Consider the following 22695-nt stretch of genomic DNA (forward strand, 5'->3'; position numbering starts at 1 on the left):
TTTGCTAGATTTCACAGGTGCCAGAAATAAACTGAAAACTAATTAATCCCTACATATCTACGTACATGACTGCAGAACAAATAATCCATCCTAGAGCCTCATGTCTACAAGAAATACAATAAATCAAGCCCAGCACAAGACTCATAACTACATGGCCAAAACATGATTGAAACTGACCAAAACCGAAACAGAAATTCAGGCAACCTCTGTCTGTATCCTGTGTATGGCAAGACAGATTAGGGTGTGCTGGAGAGGACTTGAATGGCAACTCCAGTAATGGGAACATAAGAATAATTGTATATACCAGAAACAAAATAAAATAAAATATTTGCTTAAAACGCTACTTGTTGCATTATATAGTGCTTTGTGCAATATGCTCAGTATACCTCCACCCAGGTCATACGCTACAAGAAAGGACCATGAATAGATTTGAGGGAACCATCATCGCACAATTGTGTTCCCACCAAGCTATATCTTGACTAAAGAAATCAACAATATTTCCAAATGTGGGTTACCCAGATAAGTAATCATATATATTCTTTTTACATCATTTGGAAATATTATTGATTTCTTTAGTCAAGATACAGCTAATATTTGATATAACATAGGAACAATGCCAGGCAAATCACATTCATTGTTGGTTTAATCATATATTGATAATGAATGTGACTGCTGGGCAGATAGGATGAACCATTCAGGTCTTTTTCTGCTATCATCTACAACAGGGGTCAGGAACCTATGGCTCGCAAGCCAGATGTGGCTGTTTTGATGGCTGCATCTGGCTTGCTGCCAACGTGACACTCAGACTTCCGGGGGTGGAGCCAAGGAGAGTGGCCGCACACACTATGAGCTCCTCTGCTGCAACGGAGAAAAATCTCCTCCAAGACGTGCACTGCAGCAGAGGACACCCGAGAAGACCTACCCAGATCATCGGGGACATTCTGCTGGTCACCCGGAAGCGGGAGCTGCCAACACAGAGCCGGATCGGATCTAAACCAGGACGGGGACAGCGGCGGCCATCTTCTGACGCTCTGCACAGTGTGGCATCTCCCCCAGCTGCAGATTCTAGCCTGGACTGCAGCAAGCTATGCCAGTGAAGGGGACAAGTTGTGAGTGTGCCTACTTCATTTGTTATTGCTCCAGAACCCCCCCCCCCTAATCTCCCCAGTGTCCCTCTGTGAATATATGAATGCATGGGAAAGATCCTTGGCTGGGGCTTGATTGATGCATGCTGGGAAAGAAGAACACGTGTTCTATCCGCCGAGCACAGGCCACGCCCTCCTCCGCATCGCATCCGCATCCGGCATTCTTGGGACACACCCTACCTTGTCCCACAGCATCTGCGGCCGAACGGGCCTGAAGCCACATCGTCCTTCACAGGCAGCCCCAAATCGAGGCCCCAGCTTCCCATCCCACCAGCTACACCCGCAATTGGCTACTATGCCTTCATTACCTCTGCCTTGCCCCACAGACTGGGGTGGTATTCTCTGTACCTCAGTCAGCTAGCTAATTGCAGAAACCCTTTTATTGAAGAAGATGGCTAAATGAAAAAAAGATTGTATTGTACTTTTCAGCAGGAATGGACAGAGGAATTCACCTTTGTGGAGAGAGCAGGTTCTGCAGTGTGTCTAATATGCAATGATAAAATTTCATTGATGAAACGGTCAAATATAAAGTGGCACTTTGACACACGCCATACTACATTTGCATTGAAATATCCTGCGGGGGTCAGCAGGAAGAAAGCATGTCAAGAGCTACTGTGCAGAGTGCAAGCTAGTCAGCAGCAACTCCGTGTTTGGACCCAACAAGGTGACTGGAATTCGGCTAGCTTTGCTGGTGCTTTAGCAATTGTGAGAAACGGAAAGCCATTCACAGATGGGGAGTATGCCAAAACTTCATGGAATCAGCATAACAAAGGGGAAATACCTTGATAAAGCCCCCTGGGCGAAACATAGCCTATGTTGGTGAAGAACCCCTGCTATGCTTCTTTAACAAAGAGATGAGTACTTTTTTCAAAAATTTATTTATTAAATGAAGTACTATAATCGAAACTTATATGAAAAAATATAAAAAATTATGACCGATGAAGACTTCTGTGCTTGTAATCTGTGAATGAAACTCTCTCACAGTTAGCACCGCTGAGGTCCTAAACGGGATAAACTGTATCTATATCTAAGGTCTCTTATTTTTGACTTTTGTAAATTGAATCCAGCCAATATCAGCCAGCAGCGGTTAGTGTTTTTATGTCTGCCACTGGCTATATTCCTGGATATTCAATGCTGGGCCATATCTGGGCACTTGCATTGAATATCTGGTTCTAGGTTGGCCACTAAAATTTATGTGGTTAAGTGCAATATTCAGCCCTTGACTGCATAAACTAAACCACTTTAAAGTAAGCAATCTAAAAAACAAAAACACATTTCTTTTTTTATGCAAAAAGTGCCACTCATAATTATGAAATAAAATCCTCTTGTGCAAATTAAAACAGATCTATTACTACTAAATCTACTCTCTTGTTATCTGTGAGAAAAATCAACAGTGAATATAAATGTTAATTTTTATTTGACCCTAACAAACCCCCTGAAACCCATCCATGGACCCCCTAGGGGTCCAAGGACCTCAGATTAAGAACCCTTGCACTAAAGCCTTTAACTGGGTGAGGGCATGGATGCATCACTCACCTTGGCTGGGCAGGATTATCACAGCTTCCTGCTCCTGTGCAAAATTAAGGAGTGCGCCAAAAACCCTTCACAAGCACAGATAATTGGGGGATGGAGCTGGGCTAGCCAAATATCTTTTAGAGCAGCAGGGGGAATATCACTGAACATGTGGAGGGCAGTTCTACAAAGGGACACCTATCTTGTAAAGCAGTAGTTCTCAATTAGTGTGTGCGGACAAGAGCTAAGAGGTGTGTCATCAGAAATTTGACAGACAGCAAGCTTGCGCTTTCCTTAACAGCCATGTGTGTAGCAGGTTGGTTAGAGTTGAGAACCCGGAGGGTCCTTGAAACCTGCAGAACCAGTACCTACCTCCATTACCCGGAAATGAGGCAGGACTCTGGCCTACCCCTCTCCTCCACTCTGGTAGTCATCGCCGTTGCATCTGTATTTCTCTTGCATTACTGTTAGCACCATGAAATGATATATGGAATCTTTTCTTTATTCAGCTGCAGAGTGTAGTGTTCAGAGTGTCAGACATGAGAACATTGTCTGTCTGGTGTGTCACAACAGAAGAAAGCTTAAGAACCGCTGCTGTAAAGGAGGTAGGTGCCTACTTTTCTTTATAGCAGAGGTTAGCCCCAAGACACACCAAACCTGTGAGGTCTTCTGGATACCCACAATGAATATGCCTGAGATAAATCTGTGTGCACTGCCTTCATTCTCTGTAAATCTATCTCATGTATATTCATTGTGGATATCCTGAAAACCGGACTGGCTTTGTGTGTGTGCCGAGAACTGGGTTGAGAACCTGCTTTATAAAATACTACCATAACTGGTTATATACTGTATATGCATATATGTTTAGGTGTGAGTACTTATGCCAGCCATAGAGCTGCTGTAAACTCTTGTGCCTAAATTGGGGAGATATCTGATTAATATTTTTTATACGGTACGTGTGTAAGTGTGCATGTCGCCAGATTATTGCCATTTGCATAGATGTGCACAGATGTGCACAGATGTAAATGACTAGCATGCTCGCTTTTGTGAGCATATATGCCACCTTCAAGAATTGTCTTCATGGCAAGCCATTTATATAGTTGGGGAGTTTTACAAGAAAGAGAAGCCCATGGTGCTGGGAATTCTTGTTTATCCACTCTGAAATTTGCCATACTTTCCCTTGCCACCTCTGCACCTCATTCTTGCATAATGAGTGCCTTTAAATTTTCATGACCTGTGTCTGCAGACTCTGTGTTGCTAAATTTAGCTGCACTGAACAGTGGCAGAGTGATTCTTTAATCATTAGCTCATCACATATGAAAGTGAAGCAATTGGAAGATTTTAGAACGGCGGCAGCAGCAGCTGTTCTTTTTAAAACTGAGAAAGGGGTTTTGATGTGCTCTGTCTCCTGCAACTTGACTGCTACGAACTAAGGCGATTAGATAGTTCTCACTGGAAGAATTCCACAAGGATCTGATCTGGATCAATCAATCCTATTGGAGGACAAGTTTCAGCAGTTCAGGGCATCTTCATATCCTGGATATATCAGAGCCAGAAGTGACCCAGAGTTTAAATATGTATCTCAGATGCACCAGGGGGGGAGGGGGGGAAGGGGGGTCTGCTTCTTCCTGCTCTAGGACTGCTCTAAGACAGCGTTCTTCAATGCAGTGGCGTAGCGTAAAGACATAAAAATAGCCTTACTGAGTCAAGCCAAAGGTCCATCAAGCCCAGTAGCCCGTTCTCACGGTGGCCAATCCAGGTCACTAGTACCTGGCCAAAACCCAAGGTGTAGCAATATTCCATGCTACCAATACAGGACAAGTCACAAAATATATACAGGGATGACCAGTTCAAACCGTTGGTATTATAGAGTGACTAAAGTGGTCAGTGAAACAAAATAAAGTCACTGCTGAATCATCAAGCAATGTAATTTGTACATTCAAGAGACTTATTCTTTACTTAGAACTCTGCTCAGAGACACGAAGGCTGATTACTCCGCCTCACCACCCAATCATTGCAGTGTTCAAAAAAAATAAAAAAGCGTGGCACGTCGGAACCAGTCACTATTTTCAAGTTAAGTCATCTCTTAAAAATATAAATCTTATTGAAGCATTTACAGTGTTAGCATAGCTGTTAAGGCTAGCACTTTATTTATTGAAAGTTTCTCAGAGCCTTTTTTTTTTTTTTTTTTTTTTAACACTGCAATGATTGGGTGGTGAGGCGGAGTAATCAGCCTTCATGTCTCTGAGCAGAGTTCTAAGTAAAGAATAAGTCTCTTGAATGCACAAATTACATTGCTTGATGATTCAGCAGTGACTTTACTTTGTTTCACCAATACAGGACAAGCAGTGGCTTCCCCCATGTCTTTCTCAATAACAGACTATGGACCTTTCCTCCAGGAACTTGTCCAAACCTTTCTTAAAACCAGCTACGCTATCCGCTCTTACCACATCCTCTGGCAATGCATTCCATAGCTTAACTATTCTCTGAGTGAAAAAATTTCCTCCTATTGGTTTTAAAAGTATTTCCCTGTAACTTCATCGAGTGCCCCCTAGTCTTTGTAATTTCTGACGGAGCGAAAAATCAATCCACTTGTACCTGTTCTACTCCACTCAAGATTTTATAAACTTCTATCATACCTCCCTTCAGCCATCTCTTTTCCAAGCTGAAGAACCCTAACCGTTTTAAGGAGGGTGGCGCCTGGCATCGCTGCATCATGCCTCCCCACTCTTCCCTGTTGCATGGGCATCCCCCTCTTCCCTGCTGCTTGGGTGAAATGTTCACCGGTGCAAGCAGTATCATGCTGGCGTTGGCTCCCTTCTGACATCATGTCCTGGTTCCGTGATCAGGAAGTGATGTCAGAAGGGAGCTGATACCGGGGTGAGCAGCTGCTCAAGCCAGCGAACATTTAAAGGGGTATGTGGGAGGGGGGGGGGCCGAGAGGAGGAGAGGCGCCGGTACTGGCGCCCCCACGAACACCGTCCAGAGCGGTTTGCCACCCCCCTCCTTTACTATACCATTGCTTGAATGCAAGGCCCAGGGGCCAATGGTGGCCTCAAGAGAACTCTGGAGTAGCCCCCATTGTCTTCCTAGGTGTTTTTCTGCTAGCCTGGCTCTCTATCCAGGTTCAGAACAAAAAAGAGAACATGTATGGTGGGGGTGGGGGTGGAGAAGAGCTGCATGATTGAAGGACAATCCATTTCTCAATAGACAAAAGAAAATACATTTGGAAATGCTCACAACCTTGAAGATGCTTTCCAATGAAGTTTAAATACAGGTGGACTGGTGGAGTTTATTATCATTTTGACACACAATGGTTAGCAGTGCCGTGGCTCCGCAGGAGAAGATATATGATATCTCTCCTTCAGCTCATTAGAATCCAAAGTGACCCCAGCTTAAAGATGTAATGATAAACAGGTCTAAGGTCTCTTTATAGGACATGGATGACTTTTACATCTTGTTCATGCATGCAGCCACCATGGAGGGGGGGGAAGGGGGGAATGAATTTGATGGTTCTCAGGTAAGAACACAAGAATTGCCATACTGAGACAGACCAAGGAACTGTGGACATGTGCAAACATTGATACTTTCTGTGAAACTGTTCTGCACATGCTAGAGGCACTTTCCCTACTTGCAGGATTTCCATGCACCTCATTTGCATGCGATTCTCTATGAGCATCGATCGCTATTTCAAGATCGGTAAGTTCAGCCTTGGTTACAAATACTCACAGTATGTAATAGTAATGACACCTGAGTGCAAGGTGTCTTTCTAGAATTTGCTCCCCCCTCTCAGTGTGTTATCGGGGTACTAATTGGAGGCCCTCTGTTATAGAAATGCACCTCTTTTTAAAAAGATTCTTAATAGGGTTACCAGACGTCCGGATTTCCCCACACATTTTTTCCTTTTGAGGATATGTCCGGGGGTCCGGACGGTTTTTCAAATCCCGGCATTTTGTCTGGGTTTTGAAAAGCCTCCTCTAATTGCGTCGGACAGGGAGGAAGTCTGTGCATGTGCAGATGCCACACGATGATGTCACACGCACATGCGTGTGATGTCATGGCGGGCATCTGCACATGCGCAGACTTCCTGCCCGTCAAGAGCAGGCAGCAGGGTACGGGTTTAGGGCGAGACTGGGGGGTGGGTATTAGGGCGCTACAGGGTGGGGGTGGGTAGAATTGGGCAGGCCTGGGGGTTGGGTCTAGGGGTCAGGATTTTCTGACTGGAAAATCTGGCATCCCTAATTCTTACGAGTACATAAGGAATCCAAAAAGGTGCCTTTTTTATATAGGCAACAAAGACGTCTGTCTTTATAAAATAGGCACCCAGATCCAGAGGCAGTAATACACAAATGCAACACATACTTTTACACTTGCATCAAATAGGCCTATGCATCGCAACTCTGTCCTTGCTATATCAAAACTATGCCTTCAAGACACCTTTATATGACAGGTGCACCATCTCTTAAAATGCACTTGTTACTGCAGCAAAAAAAAAAAAAAAAGGCATACTGCATAGTGCACTGAGGCGTTCCTTAGTAATTTGGGGATTTGCATGCACTACCCAAACACTAAAACATAAACTGTATTTTTTGGTGCAGAGGGCATGTCTGGAGATGGAGAATGGGCACAGCTACATTGCCACAAAATTAACCAATTAGCGCATGCTTAGCCTATATGACCTTACTTGTACGGCAGACTTGTACGGTCTGTGTCTGTGTATGGCCGTTTGGTGGAGGATGGGCAGGGGAGGGCTTCAATGGCTGGGAGGGTGTAGATGGGCTGGAGTAAGTCTTAACAGAGATTTCGGCAGTTGGAACCCAAGCATAGTACCGGGTAAAGCTTTGGATTCTTGCCCAGAAATAGCTAAGAAGAAAAAAAATAAAATAAAATAAAAAAATTTAAATTGAATCAGGTTGGGCAGACTGGATGGACCATTCGGGTCTTTATCTGCCGTCATCTACTATGTTACTATGTATGTTACTACCTACATAATAGGTGGCAGTAAGGGCTCATGCACCCGTAAGCAAGATTAGTGTGTGACCATTTAATTTAAAAAAACTAGATAATTTGAAGGAGTGGCTTAGTGGTTAGAGCTGCTGCCTCAGCACAACGAGGTTGTGATTTTGATCCCAGCCTGCTCCTTGTGACTCTGGGTAAGTCACTTAACCCTCCATTGCCCCAGTTAGATTATGAGCCTTCTGGGACAGGGAAATACTTAAGAGTACCTGATTATTATTCAACAACATATTATTGTAAACTCTTTGAGTGAATCTCTTCATGAAAAGGCAGTTAATAAATCCCAATAAATAAATTAAAAGGCCCCATAATTATTAGGATTTATTTACTGCCTTTTTGAGGAAATCCATCCAGGGTAGCATACAGCATAATCAGTCTTCCTGGCAGCACTGACCTTATTCTTACACTATGGGCTCCTTTTATTAAGCTGCGGTAGCGTTTTTAGCACGCGCTAACCCCTGCGCTACGCGGAAGAACTAACGCCAGCTCAATGGAGGCGTTAGCATCTAGCACGCAAGGCATTGCAGCATGTGCTAAAACCGCTAGTGCAGCTTAGTAAAAGGAGCCCTATGTTAATGCCTACATATAGTTCTCACTCTTTTCAGATGTCTCCTCACACCTATAATCTTTTTTCAACCTGTAAGTCATTAGTGAACCGAGGCACCCTCTGTACCTTGTCAGAATTACCTCCACCATTCCTATTCATGCAATTTTTGGTAAATGTAGCCAAGAAAGTCTCCCAATAATAGATTAGTGTTTCCAGATTTGATCCTTCTGTCACCTCATTTGTATAAGACCAATCCCATTCTAAAAGGTTTTTTTAAATCAATTACCTTAGTCACATCCTACATAATTAGTTCTACTCATTACAACTGCTCCCTTAGGAACTACAATGTTAGTCATTAAGAGATAATGATCTGTCCATGGAACAATGCAATTAAACACCACTACGGAAGAGTTCAGAGTGAGTGATGACTTCGGCAAAAATCTAATAGGTCTAATCGATAACCTCAAATGTGTGTTACAGAAAGCACGATTCAGACTTTTACTACCATGCAATTTTATAAAAGGCATTTTTCAGCATGTAAAACAGGCTTTATATATAGAAAATCTTTTATAAAATTACTCCCACATTTATAACTTGAAGAAGACAGCTCTATAAAGAGATGCTTATTTATTTATTAAAAAATTTATATACCCCATACAACTATGGTGCCTAGGTGAGGCCTATTCTTTAAAGGAAAGTCGGTGCCTACTTCATATGTGGAATGTATTATTCAATGCAAAAAAAATGTGAAGAAGGATGCTATATTGGAGAGACAAGCCAGATGCTAAAGACAAGTACACAGACATACAGTATATTAAACATCACAATGCCAACCATGATATCGCCTCTGTGGACAGCACTTCACAAAACCACAACACAGCATCAGTAATTTCATGGTGAGACTACTAAAAGGAAATTATCAGACAATCCAGGAATGTAAGCAGTGGCATAGCGGGGGTAGGAGGTGCCAGAGGTAGTGGTGCCCCCCGCGTCCTCCTCTCCATCCCCCCCATTCCCTCCATGTCCCTCGCTCCTTCCATGCACCCCATGCCACACTTAGAAACATAGAAACATAGAAAAAGACGGCAGAAAAGGGCTACAGCCCACCAAGTCTGCCCATTCCAAATACCCGCCCTCTGATTTCACTCCCTTAGGGATCCTATGTGAGTATCCCATTTTTTCTTAAAATCTGACACGCTGTTGGCCTCAATTACCTGCAGTGGGAGTTTGTTCCAATGATCCACTACTCTTTCAGTGAAGAAGTACTTTCTGGAGTCGCTATGGAACTTCCCTTCCAAGAGTTTCAGCGGATGCCCCCTGGTGGTCGAGGGTCCCATGAGGTAGAAGATATCTTTTTCCGACTCGATACGGCCTATGATGTACTTAAATGTTTCAATCATGTCTCCCCTCTCTCTTCGTTCCTCAAGTGAGTACAGCCGCAGTTTATTCAGTCTTTCTTCATACGTGAGATCCTTGAGCCCCAAGACCATCCTAGTGGCCATTCGTTGAACCGACTCGATTCTCAGCACATCCTTCCGGTAGTTTGGTCTCCAGAATTGAACACAATATTCCAAATGAGGCCTCACCATGGACCTGTATAGCGGCATCATGACTTCAGGTCTCCTGCTGACAAAACCTCTACGGATACAACCCATCATTTGCCTTGCCCTGGAGGAAGCCTTCTCCACTTGATTTGCAGCCTTCATGTCATCACTAATGATCACCCCTAGATCACATTCCGTCGTGGTCCTGGCCAAGGTCTCACCATTTAGTATGTAAGTTCTGTGCGGGTTTCTCTTACCCAGGTGCATTACCTTACACTTTTTAGCATTGAAGCCTAGCTGCCATGTTGCTGACCACCGTTCCAGCAGCAGTAGATCCTGCATCATATTATCAGGCAAAATGCTTTTACCTACTATGTTGCAAAGTTTGGTGTCGTCGGCGAACAGTGATACCCTTCCTCTAAGTCCTTGGGTCATATCTCGTATGAATAAGTTGAATAGAATCGGGCCCAAGACCGAGCCCTGCGGCACTCCACTGATCACGCCTGATGTTTTGGATGGGGTACTGTTTACCACCACCCTCTGAAGTCTACCACTCAGCCAATCCTCAACCCATGTAGTTAGAGTGTCCCCTAATCCTATCGATTTCAGCTTGTTCAATAACCTTCGGTGTGGGACGCTATCAAAAGCTTTACTGAAGTCTAAATATACTACATTCAGTGAATCTCCGGCATCTAGTTGTCTAGTAACCCTTGGCACTTGTGCCTTCCCATCCTCCTGTACCTCTTTAAATCTTTGCCAGTGCGAGCAGCTTCTCCAACCTGCTGTTGGTGCTGGAGTTGGTTTTCTCTCTAATGTCACTTCCCGGCCCTGCGACCTGGAAGTGATTTCAGAGGGGAGCCAGGCAAGTGTGATCAGCAGGCCGGAGAGTTGCTCATGCTGGCGAAGATTTAAAGAGGTACGAGGTGGGAGGAATGGAGGGCGCGAGCATGGCTTGGGGGGTAGAGAGGTGCCAGCACCCCCAACAAAATGGTGCCCAGGGATACTATGCAGTGAACGTAAGACCTTTGAAATCAAAATGATGGTATATTTTGACACAGTGTATATGTACATATGTGATTATGTGCAAGCACTTATGCCAGTCATAGAGCAGGTGTAAATACTTGTGCCTAAATACCAGAGATACATGCAGAACTTATGAAATATTATAAGTTACACACGCAAGTGTGAGGCCCACCAATGCTCTACCCAGACTTTACTCATGTGTACACCCACTTATTAAAAAGCGTGTTATGTAAGATATGTATGTATTTACAGAACAGTGCATAAGTGAATTTTTGGCATTTATAGGCATTTATGGAGGGGCATAATAATAAAAAAACCATCTAAGCCTGTTATGGGCCTAAGGCACTAGTCGTTCAATGTCGGCAGTGTTTAAAGTTCATTCTCGAAAAATACGTCCAAAATATTTTTTTTTGCGCAAATTGTCTACTTCTACATCCAGCCGTTTGATCATCCAGACTGCTAAGTTGTCTATCTTTATGCTGCATTTTCATCCAAAAAATCATCCAAGTCCAAAACGCCTAGAACCAGACCTCTTGGACATGGAAGGGGTCAGCAAAGTGATGGACTGGCCACCTAGACATGCCAACAGAATAGTGGGCACCTTACAGGGCACTGCTGTGAACTTCACAAAAAAGGTGCCACATAAACATCTCACCACAACTCCCAAATAGGTCATTGTGAGCCTCCCAAAACACCCCCAAAACCTAATATACCCACTTGTCTACCACCTTAATAGCCCTTGGCTGCAGGTGCCATCTATATGGCAGTACAGTAGGGTTTGGGTTTTTTTGGGTGGACTCACATTTTCTACCATGAATGCAGTGGTTAGAGTGGCTTATGGGCCAGGGTCCTCCTCTCTATGGTTCACTAACCTACCCCCCAGACTATTTAAACCACCTCTGTGCAGCTCTACTAGGCTTTCCTATGCCAGGTGCTGATGTTCTGGCAGTGGGGTGAGGGGGGGGGGCAGTGATCACTGGGGAGTGTGTGTGGGTTTGTACTTTGTCCCTGCAGTGGTTATCTGGTCACTTGGAATGCCTTCTGGGCACTTAGACCTGTTTTTAGATTGCCTAAGTCACAATGTATAAGTTCTGTCTAGGCAATCTCGTTAAACTTTCGATTATTGCTGCAGGATGTCTAAGTCTAGGTCAGCCCACATCCCGCCCACCTCTCGCCCTAACCACTCTTCGAAAAATACTCCTTTTCACTCTGGGTGCACAGTGGCAGTGAAAAGGCCTAACCTGCTTTTAGATACGTCTAAAACCCGTTTCGATTATCGGCACTTGAACCGATTATCGGCACCTGCCTTTTTGATCATCCAAGTGCTGATTTAAGTGGGTTTTTAGACATACAAATATTTTCATTTCGATTATGAGCCCCATACTATATTTTCCAGTATTCCAATCATTAACATGCATATTCGGTACATAAATCTTAGCTCCTTATTTACAGAATTATCTCGAAAGGGAATAATTCAGTAAATGGCACCTGAAGTAAAACATGAAAATAAATCAGTTTTATATTTTGTGCTTTTGAGCCATTGTTGAAAACAGGATACTGGGCTTGATGGACCTTCGGTCTGTCCCAGTATGGCAATTCTTATGTTCTTATTTTATAAGTTGTGGTTTTAACATAGTTTTTTTGATGAATTTGATCATGTATGATGTTATATTTATATGTTTATTTGACATGGTATTTGTAGACTCTTGAAAAAGGTGCTTGTTGCTGAAACATTGGCCATTTTGAGTCCAGAGTCCAGATTGACTAATGACTCAATAAAGAAAGATTGACAAATTGAACAACATCCTGGATGTTGACATCTCTGCCTCATGACTCTTTTGTTTGGCCTGAAGTAAGGCTCCAAGCTGACTTGCCCAAAGTTACTACTCTGTAAAGAGTGTTCAGTGCAGAGCGCCCTTTATAAAATGCTAGCTTAGTGTGCGTTTCGGCCCTAAGTATGGGCATGAGCATGTATGCTTGCCAAAGGCTGGTGTAAGTGCTTGTATCCAATGCAAATGCATTCTATAACACCATATCTAAATTTTGGGGACACCCCTGACCCACCCATTCCCCTTCTATGGCCAAACCCCTTTTGGAGCGGCAAGTGGCAAGTATAGGAACACATGTTATAGAATAGGGCATAGGGCAGATCCATGCATAACTCCTAATTATTGCCAATTATATGCTAATTAACAACAATTGTTGATTGTTAGCACTAATTAACTAGTTAATTTTCATATAGATTTATGATCTGCGCCCAAAATTGCGTGCCCAATTTTGGGTGGCCTATATATACAGAATCTGGGGAAATATGTTTAACATTTCAAGTTTTGTGTGAATGTTCAGCCCCATTGGGCTGCATCCATTATAAGGTCGCTTTTGATCATGCTCCACTTTGTCAAGTTGAATGATTTTCATTAGCTTCTCAAAGGAATAATAGAAGATCTCATGTCCTATTTGTATTTCCTCCTGTTAAGGGTTGTAAAAGCATGAAATAACATAATCATACTCTTTCATTCCAGGCAGCTTCCTATGACAAGAACTTTCGATATTTGTTAGCCTCATCTTATTCCTATATACATTTCAGAAGACAAATGAAAACCCACCTTTTTTCAAAATATCTTATTGATTAGACCATTACGGTCCCCTTCCTTTGTTATTATTTAACTTTGTAAACCGCATTGAATTCTATGGATACCATTGAGGAATATATATATATATATATATATATATATATATGATTTTAAAATGTATAGCTTAGCCACTGGATATTTATGTTTATTAAAAAAAAAAAAAAAAATTGAAATACTGCACCATAGTCTGACCTAAGTGGTTTACAAAACTAAAATCAATAAGTAAGGAAAGGTACTCCATAAAATCATAGTAAAGAGCTGGCCATCCAAACACTAAGAAAACACTCACTCATCTGCCATCCAAACATGCTTTCCCCAAGAGAAAACCAAGAGCACTGCACATCCAAATCAAAGATTAAATATCTGCATAGAGAATGGCACAGGGACAAATTTGCTCCTGACCCTGCAGGATCTCAATATCCCCATCCCATCCCCGCAAGTTCTGTCCCTGTCCCTGTCCCATTCCTACAAGCTCTGCCTTAACCACACAAGCCTCCAATACTTATGATTTTAAAGTGTTCGAGGCTTGTGCAGATGAGGACAGAGCTTGCAGGAACTGGGACAGGGGGGGGGGTGGAGGGAGAGATAGAAGGGAGAGACACAGTAACAGACTCTTGGAAATAGCCTGCATGTCTCATCACAGCTCACGTGCCTTTATGATAGCAGCCCCTATACCAGGGGTGGGCAAACTTTTTGACTTGTGGCCCACGAGTCAAAAAGTTTGCCCACCCCTGGTATAGTGGCTGCTATTATAAAGGCACATGAGCTGTGATGAGACATGTAGGCTATTTCCAAGAGTCTGTATGTGTGGGAGACAGCCAGTTATGAGGAAATTGCAGTTATTTATTTAAATCAGTGTCTCTCAAACTTTTTTTTAGTTCTGGTACACTAAATTGAGCAAATTTTTTTCGCAGCACATTATAATTGAAATTATAAAATTGTAAAACCAACATAAAATTAAATTTGAGAGTTATTTATTTATAGTTCTCTGAATAGCCAGAATACAGTCCCTGATCTCCCGTGCCTGGAAGTGCTGCACTGAAGAATGAAGGGCCAGTGAGCTGGTCAGCATCTGAAGCATCACCCAGATCAGGATCAAGCAGCGCTGAACAGCAGCAAACTGAGAAGACAATGTGACCATAGAAGCAATGCTGGCTTAGAGACAGATCAGAGGCAGAGTGGGACTGTGCAGGGGAACTATGGCAAATCTATCTTATAAACTATCCGTATGTATCATATTAGGATAAAACTTGCACTGTAAGTATAACTATGGTAAATAGTAACTGGTAAGATCTATATTATGTATATTAATATCAGACCCCCTAGTATGTGCCAAGTTAAGATAAAAACTTATATTGTAATCTTTTACTGAAATTATGTATGTTTAACCTGTAACCCGTTCTGAGCTCTTTGGGGACAACAGGATAGGAAATGAATTAAATTAATTTAAGCAATGTATGAGTAATTGTAACAATGGTAAAACTAAAGTAGATAGAATAGAATTGCCAATCAATATGATGGATGTGCTTGTTTTTAAGTGCAAATTAACTCAAAACGGGGCTCGATAGTCGACAAGCAAACACACATTTTATCATCCACCATTTGCAGTCGTTCTCTTATTAGACAAACTTGGTTTTTTCTGTTACATAGAGCATTATGGACCCCTGTTCGATTACAAAAATTGGATAGCTCTAAGTCTAATAAATGTTGGCACTGTCATCTCGAAGCAGGTACTTTAGATCATTTATTATTCTATTGTCCATTTATTATGAATTTCTGGAAATCAATTTGGGACCAAATTAATTGTTTATTAGACAACCCAGTGGCATTATCATATGATACTGTGCTATTTGGTATGGCAATGAGAGCAAAAAGTCAGATTTCTACAAATAATAACAAATTATTACTAATAATGACTGGGGTTGCCATTCAACAAATTACGTATAATTGGAAAAATTGGAGTAGATTAAATTATAATTTCTGGTGGAATTCCTTATGTCATATTTATAAAATGGAAAGATTTATTGCAATACAGCGGGGTTTTTTCAGGAAATTTCAGGTTGTGTGGTAGCCATTTACAAAGTATTGTACCGATTAGATGACATTTTATTTTTTATTTTTTCCCTTAAATTTACAAGTTTGATTGTGAGGGGGGAGGGGAGGGTAAATTTATTGTTACATATTGTATAAGGTATTGATTATATGATAAGAAAGGGTGGGAGATAAGAGCTTATTATTTGCACCATTGATGATTATTAAGTGTTATATTTATTGTTAATTTGTTTGGATATATTGTTACACTTATTGTAAATTTGAAAATGAATAAAGAATTAAAAAAAAAAAATAATAATAATAATTTCTGTCAGAGCTGAAAATTCACAACGATAAGAAGATCCAAACGGAAACAAAGCCTTGATTGCTTTGTTGCTCAAAATGACTTGCCATTAGTTTTCAAGGATTAATCTGTGCGGTTGTATTCTTACACATACAGTGTAAGACACTGATAACATTGACAGACTCTTGCATACGTGGAGTACATGTCATCTAGTGTACACTTATGAAGGGAATTTTTAAAAATAAAGTGAAATTCTGGAATTTCTTGTGGCACATCCTGGATCTCTTCAGGACACACTACTGTGCTGTAGCACACAGTTTGAGAGACACTGATTTAACTACTTTTCCAAGTCTGCAGTGTTGTGCAGTTCACAGTGGGTAAGATTAAGAACATATATAACTTGATAACACAAGCAAATGAAAGGAGCAGTCTGGGGTCTGTGGGCCTGTAGTTTGGATAAGGTGCTAATCTGTCATTCTGTCTCCTCCCAGACTCAGCACATTCATTTTAAGTGTAGGGTCAGTAAGTCTGGTTTCCTAGCCAAACACAAATACAGGTTGCATATAAGCTTCCTAAATTATTCAGTTCTATCAATGCAGAAAAATGCTTCACAAACAAAGCTGATGTATCTTGATGCCTACCTTGTATCATCATTTTAAAAACAGTAACTACATCATTTCCCCAGGAGTTAATGGAAACGGCTCTTAGAAACTAATTCTGTGGGTTGAAAAAGGTTCTAAGGGAGGAGATGTTCAAATGCAACACTTAAAGAGATCCAGAGAGATGGTATTGCAGCACTTTACCAGATGAGCCAGTCTCCAGCAAGCGACATTCTTTTATATGTCTGTGGGCTTCCAGATCAATTGAAACCAGCTGCTATTGGGCAATACCACCAGTGGCATAGCGCAGGAGGTTGGCGCCTAGGGCGATGACACCTGGCATCACCTGGTTACACTACTTAGTAACTTAAACAAGTCACGTGTCTCTTAGTTGCTAGGGAAACCATAAACACCTTATCCCAGGGTTCTATACTCTGCCAACTTATACAAAAATAGAAACCAGGGCTTTATGAAAAAGTTTTATTATAGATATAAAAATATAATTCATAAGCCAGCAGTAAATAATAACTAATTATTGTTCACACATAATAACTAATTAATGTCCAAAGATATACATGAAACTCAGTACATAATATCACACAATACTTGCTAAATAAATGAGTAAATAGAACTAATTCATACACACTAAATAATTCCTTATAATAATAATTCCTGATTAGCAGCAGTCTATTACAGTTTATCACCCAGAGTAATTAACAACTCCTTTCCTATCATCAATTAGAGATTTACCTAGCCCAGCTGATAAGGAAATATGATTCCTAGCTCACCATTCTGCAGGTCAAGCCCCAGGGAGATAGAATCAGTCCTTTCTTGGCGTGGCACGATGTAGAATTTCTTCCGGTCAGGATTTCTTCTGTTATTTACTGAAGTGAGCTGTAAATGTCTGTCAGCAATAGTTCCTTAAGTGATATGAACACCAGGTCTGGATAAAAGTCCTGTTCCTTCTCTCCCTGTAAGAGAGCTAATCACCAGAGGTAACTTCTCAGGTCTTAATTATTATAGAAGATGCAGAGAATTCAATGTTAAGATGCAAGCTTCCTTACACCTCAGCATAGAATAAATTAGGCACCTTCTTCTTTGTTCCCATCAGATGACCTCTCAGAACCAATCCAGTAACAGAACTTGGATGAATAGCCTTTCTGTTTAATGTCTCATACAGGCCTTGGGAAGAGGTGCCTTCATAGATAAGAACAGCATAAAAGCAGATGACTCCTATAGCTTCACACAGGCTGAACATGTAGGCATAGTCAGATGTCCTTGACTAGAGAAACACACAGTTCTGGTGAACATACCCAGAATGCATCTGACAGGCAGTAAAGATGATTGCTTTTTTTTTCTCTTCTTGCATGGTTCATGCTAGAAAGATTATTTGCAGACAATGGTTCATGCTTTATGACGTCAGTGAGACTAACCTCCAGGTGTGAGGAAGGAATCACCCCTACAGTATGCATATATCAAGAATTGTAATAATAATAATATCTCTCTGGTTTAACTAATACTTTATGAAATAGGATGGTAAAGAAATACTGAAATGAAATCAAATTAAAGGCTCCTTTTACAAAGGTGCGCTAAGGGTTTTACTGCACGCACCGGATTAGTGCATGCTATAGCACGCGCTAGCCAAAAATCTACCACCTGCTCAAAAGGAGACGGTAGAAGCTAGCGCATGCGGCATTTTAGCTGCCCTAGCGCGCCTTTGTAAAAGGAGCCCAAACTGTCAGTTGGTTAATGGATGGTGTGGGGGGCTTTCTAAAACATTGAGGATGGGACCTAACCTGCTATGTACTAACCTGCTTTAACTATACCAATTATTTTCATGATCATCCCAAATATTTTTTTAAGACAGTTGCTCTTTGTGAAAACCTTAGTAGATCAAAAAAAGAGAATGAGTTGATCTCTCAATGGTGAGCTTGAGCTAAAATATTAAACACCAAGGAATGGTTATGATCTTTACACTCAGAAAAAGCAAATGAACATTTTAGGTTCTAGAGACATTAATCCATGGCTTTGTATACCTGAAAAATAATTTACCAATATGAAACATTGATATGGTACTTTAATTTATCAAAGGGTTGGTTCTGAGGTAATTAATGATAAAACTGAAAAAAGTTATACATAACTCAGGCCACAATGAAGCATGATCCTCTGTGCATTGACAACTTACCTGCCAAGCTTCAACTTTCTTGATGTCTGCACATGACCCGTTGGTGAAGAGCCCTTTTCCAGGAGTACAGGTATGTATATCCTGCAGGGCATGGGCAATGGAATACACCGCCAAGTACACATTGTAAGATATCCGCAAATGAGTGAAGTCCAAATATGGAGTCTCCACACTAGTAATATTCTCTTGGCCTGTACATGGAGGGCGGAAAGCTATTGTAGTATTCCTAGCTTTGGTGGCTTCATCATGGTTCTTATGAAAGGCAGGGGAAACTTGAGGACTCTTGGAATTTCCCACAATTTGGCAGTTAAAAGTCTCCTCCCAAAATTCATTCACAAGGCCATTGCTACGTGACAGTGTAGGCTGCACCTTCTGAAGAAATTCACGAAATCCTGGGATTTGTCCTCCCTTCAGAGCAAATCCAATTGTGCCGCCAATCACATGGAAGAACTCTGGCATGGCTATCAAAGAAGAGCTGGCCCATGCCTCACTGGCTAACCAAATTCGCCCAGTAATGTTTCGCTGGACTATTTCCTTGATTAAAGGCTCAAGGTCTGGACCACTGGAAAAGACAACAATCACTTTAGCTGTAGAATTCTGAATGACCTCTACCACATTTTGAATATCCTCCTCCTCAGAGTATTGGGAGATAAGTTCACTGAAGTCAATGCAAATATCCCGCTCTTCCGCTTCCTCTCGGAATTTTTCAATCCCTGGCCGACCATAGTCATCATCTGCTGCTATTGTCCCTACCCAGTTCCAACGGAAATATTCAATGATGTCTGCCATTGCAGTAGCCTGGTGTTCATCATTTGGGATGGTGCGAAGGAAAGACTTATACTGGTTTTTGTTGCTCAGAAGTCGACTTGATGAAGCATAACTGACCTAGAATAGATAGAAAAAAAGCCCATTAAGAAATGGGTAAAATGACACAATTCAAGATTGAAGTGACAAAGCCATATATCTAAGAAATTGAGCTAAGAGCAAACTAGGTTTTTGTTTTTACTTTTTAAGTCACTTAACTTGAAAGAACATAAGAGTTGCCATATTGGGAAGACCGAATCAATTAAGCCCAGAATCCTATTTCCAACAGTGGCCAACCCAGGTCACAAGTACCTGGAAGATCTCAAAGAGTAAAACAGATCTTATGCTGCTTATCCTAGAAATAAGCAATGGATTTCCCCGCATTCTTCTTAATAATGGCATATGGATTTTTATTTTAGGAAGTTATCCAAACATTTTTAAACCCTGCTAAGCTAACTGCTTTTACAACATTCTCTGGCAACAAATTCCAGAGTTTAATAACACATTGAGTGAAAAAATATTTTCTCCAGTTTGTTTTGAATCTACTACTTAGTAGCTTCATTGCATGCCCTCTAGTCCCAGTATTTTTGGAAAGAGCAAACAAGTGATTCATATCTACCCATTTCACCTCACTCAGTATTTTATAGACCTCTATCATATCTCTCCTGAGCCGTCTCTTCTCCAGGCTGAAAGCCCTAGCAGTTTTAGAGTTTCCACACTGGGAAGTCATCCTATCCCTTTTCTTATTTTTGTCGCCCTTCTCTGTACCTTTTCTAATTCTGCTATATCTTTCCTGAAATGCAGCGACCAGAATTACACACAGTATTTGAGGTGTGGTTGCACCATGGAGCGATACAGGGACAATATAACATTCTCATATTTGTTTTCCATTCCTTTACTGATATTTCTTAACATTCTATTTGTTTTCTTAGCTGCCGTTACACACTGAGCTGAGGGTTTCAATAGATCCTCAACAATGATATCTAGATCCTTTTTCTGGGCGGTTGACAACTAACATGTAACCCTGAATCGCATATCTATAGTTTGGGTTCCATTTTCCCACATGCATCACTTTGCACTTGTACATTGAATGTCATTTGCAATTTTGACGTCCCCAGTCTCTCAGTCTTGCAAGGTCCTCTTGCAATTTTTCACAATACTCTTGCGCTTTAACAACGTCAACAGAAAAAAACTTTGTGTTATTTAGCGTTTTTAGCGCCAGCTGCGATGGTAACAGCTGAAACGCTCATAGGAATTCTATGAGCATCGGAGCTGCTACCGCAGTGGCCGGCACTAAACATGCTAGCGTAGCTTTGTAAAGGAGGGGGGGGGGGGTTAATTATCTAACTAGTTGCTATTTTATTTCTAATAATTGTTACTAATAATTTATTTCTAATAATTGTTAATATAGGCCAGAGGAAACATATAGAATACCTGAGGTATGTAAAACAGGCCTAGCAGGTTAGCCACTGCAGTGGATACCCCTGAGCCAGTAGCTCCCACCACTGCGATGGTAGATGGGATGTTCTCTGAACAGTTGCAGAAGTCATCTAGGTTCAAGGAGTCAATCTTGTTCTGGGCCACAAAACTAAGGGTGGCCTCCAGGGCCTTGGAAACGGTGTTACAGGTGTCAAATATCTTATATCCCAGGGTTATATTAGGAAGGAGAGAGGTGGTGTTGTTTATCTCCTCTATGGCAAAGATCATAGCTTGCAACCAGCGAAAGCCTCGGAAATTATACCTAAATGAAAACAGAAATGGCATCGTGAAAGAAAGAGTGAAGATAGAATATGTCTTAACCATATCATATAACTCATGTGCACTGTACTTAAATACTTTGTAATATTTGTGCTTATCCAATACTTGCAATTCAAATATGTTATTGGAATATGTTAAGTATCTATTGTATTTCTTTTTCATAAATTTTCAATAAAATATCTTGGAAAAAACAAATAAACCCAGAAAAGCTATTTACTGTACTGAAATAACTTCTAGTATATTTTGTAAATGTTCTACCTTCTGATCTTTGTGGACCCATTGATTTCCACCTGCTCTTTTGGCTGAGGGATTTATGGTGCCAGCAATGTATTTGCTAGGACTAACAAACTTCTCTTTATAATGACAGGGGTTGCCATACAACTTATATTGAAGAATTGGAAGAACTGGGACAGGTTAAATTACACTTTCTGGTGGGAATCTTTTTGTTATACTTTTAAAATGGAATGTTTGGTAGCTATACAGAAGGAAGTTACAAGAAATTTCTGGATGTTTAGGAGCCATTGGCTACATTTTGTAAGGAATGATAACTATCTTTATTTTACTGACCTTTAAACATACACATCCAGGGTGGGAGGGAGGGGGGAGGGATTTGCATTGGAATAGGAGTAGAGGTAGGTAAATAGGGATAGGATTAGAGGATTAGAGGCAGTTACAAAATTAGTCAGGGACACTGTTCAGGCAATTAGGCCTGATGGGCCGCCGTGGGAGCGGACCGCTAGGCAGGATGGACCTCTGGTCTGACTCAGCGGAGGCAACTTCTTATGTTTTTTTTATGTTTTCTTAATTGATTCGGGGATTTTTTTAGGTGGTTTCTTGTGGGTATTTATTTTCTTGATTACTAGGTGGGAGGGTAGGAGAAAATAATTGCTTATTAATATCTGTAAGTTTATTGTGCTTTTCTTGTAATATTATATGTACATGAATTATTTGCATGCATAATTGTAGTTTGAAAATTTAATAAAGATTTTTTTTATAAATCTTTATTCATTTTTAAAACTCACAATAAGTGTAACACAAAATACAATCATTTTATACTTTAACATCACTTAATATATCATCAAATTATAGCTCTCATCAAATATTCCCCCTCCCTTATCCCCAACAATTAATCATAAGCAAAAGAAATCATAAAATATTCCCACCCACCCCCACCCCACCCTGGATGTGTATGAACAAAAGGGAAAAAATTAATATTTATTCTATGCATTAATTTCAATCTTTACAGTATCTTGTTAATAGCTCCCAAATAATCTGAAATTTCTTAAAATTTCCCTGCTAAATGGCAATTATCCTTTCCATTTTGAATATGTGACACAAAGAGTTCCACCAAAAGCTATAATTCAGCCTATCCCAAATTTTCCAATTATTTGTACTCTATTGTATGGCAACCCCTGTCATAATAAGTAGAAACTTATTATTATTAGAGGATATTTGACTTTTAGCCCTCATTGACATGCCAAACAATACGGTGTCATAGGATAAATCTAATAGATGCTGGCACTGTCATCTTGAAGCTGGACATTAGATCATTTATTATTCTATTGTCCATTGATACTTGCCTTTTGGAAATCAATAT

The 22695-nt window shown here is 41.0% G+C and overlaps 1 protein-coding gene across 1 annotated transcript in view; it reads right to left on the reverse strand.

Annotated features, from left to right (window-relative positions):
• The window catches only part of CASR (calcium sensing receptor), a 161941-nt gene that overhangs the window by 36920 nt on the left and 102326 nt on the right, over positions 1-22695 (reverse strand). The window contains exons 3-4 of the mRNA XM_033940337.1: positions 20775-21081; positions 18540-19421 (exon numbers count right to left, since the gene is read on the reverse strand). Of these exons, the coding sequence (XP_033796228.1) occupies positions 18540-19421; positions 20775-21081 (1189 nt within the window). The remainder of the gene's footprint in view (positions 1-18539; positions 19422-20774; positions 21082-22695) is intronic.

Source organism: Geotrypetes seraphini, chromosome 4 (assembly GCF_902459505.1).
Source record: "Geotrypetes seraphini chromosome 4, aGeoSer1.1, whole genome shotgun sequence".
Taxonomy (NCBI): domain Eukaryota; kingdom Metazoa; phylum Chordata; class Amphibia; order Gymnophiona; family Dermophiidae; genus Geotrypetes; species Geotrypetes seraphini.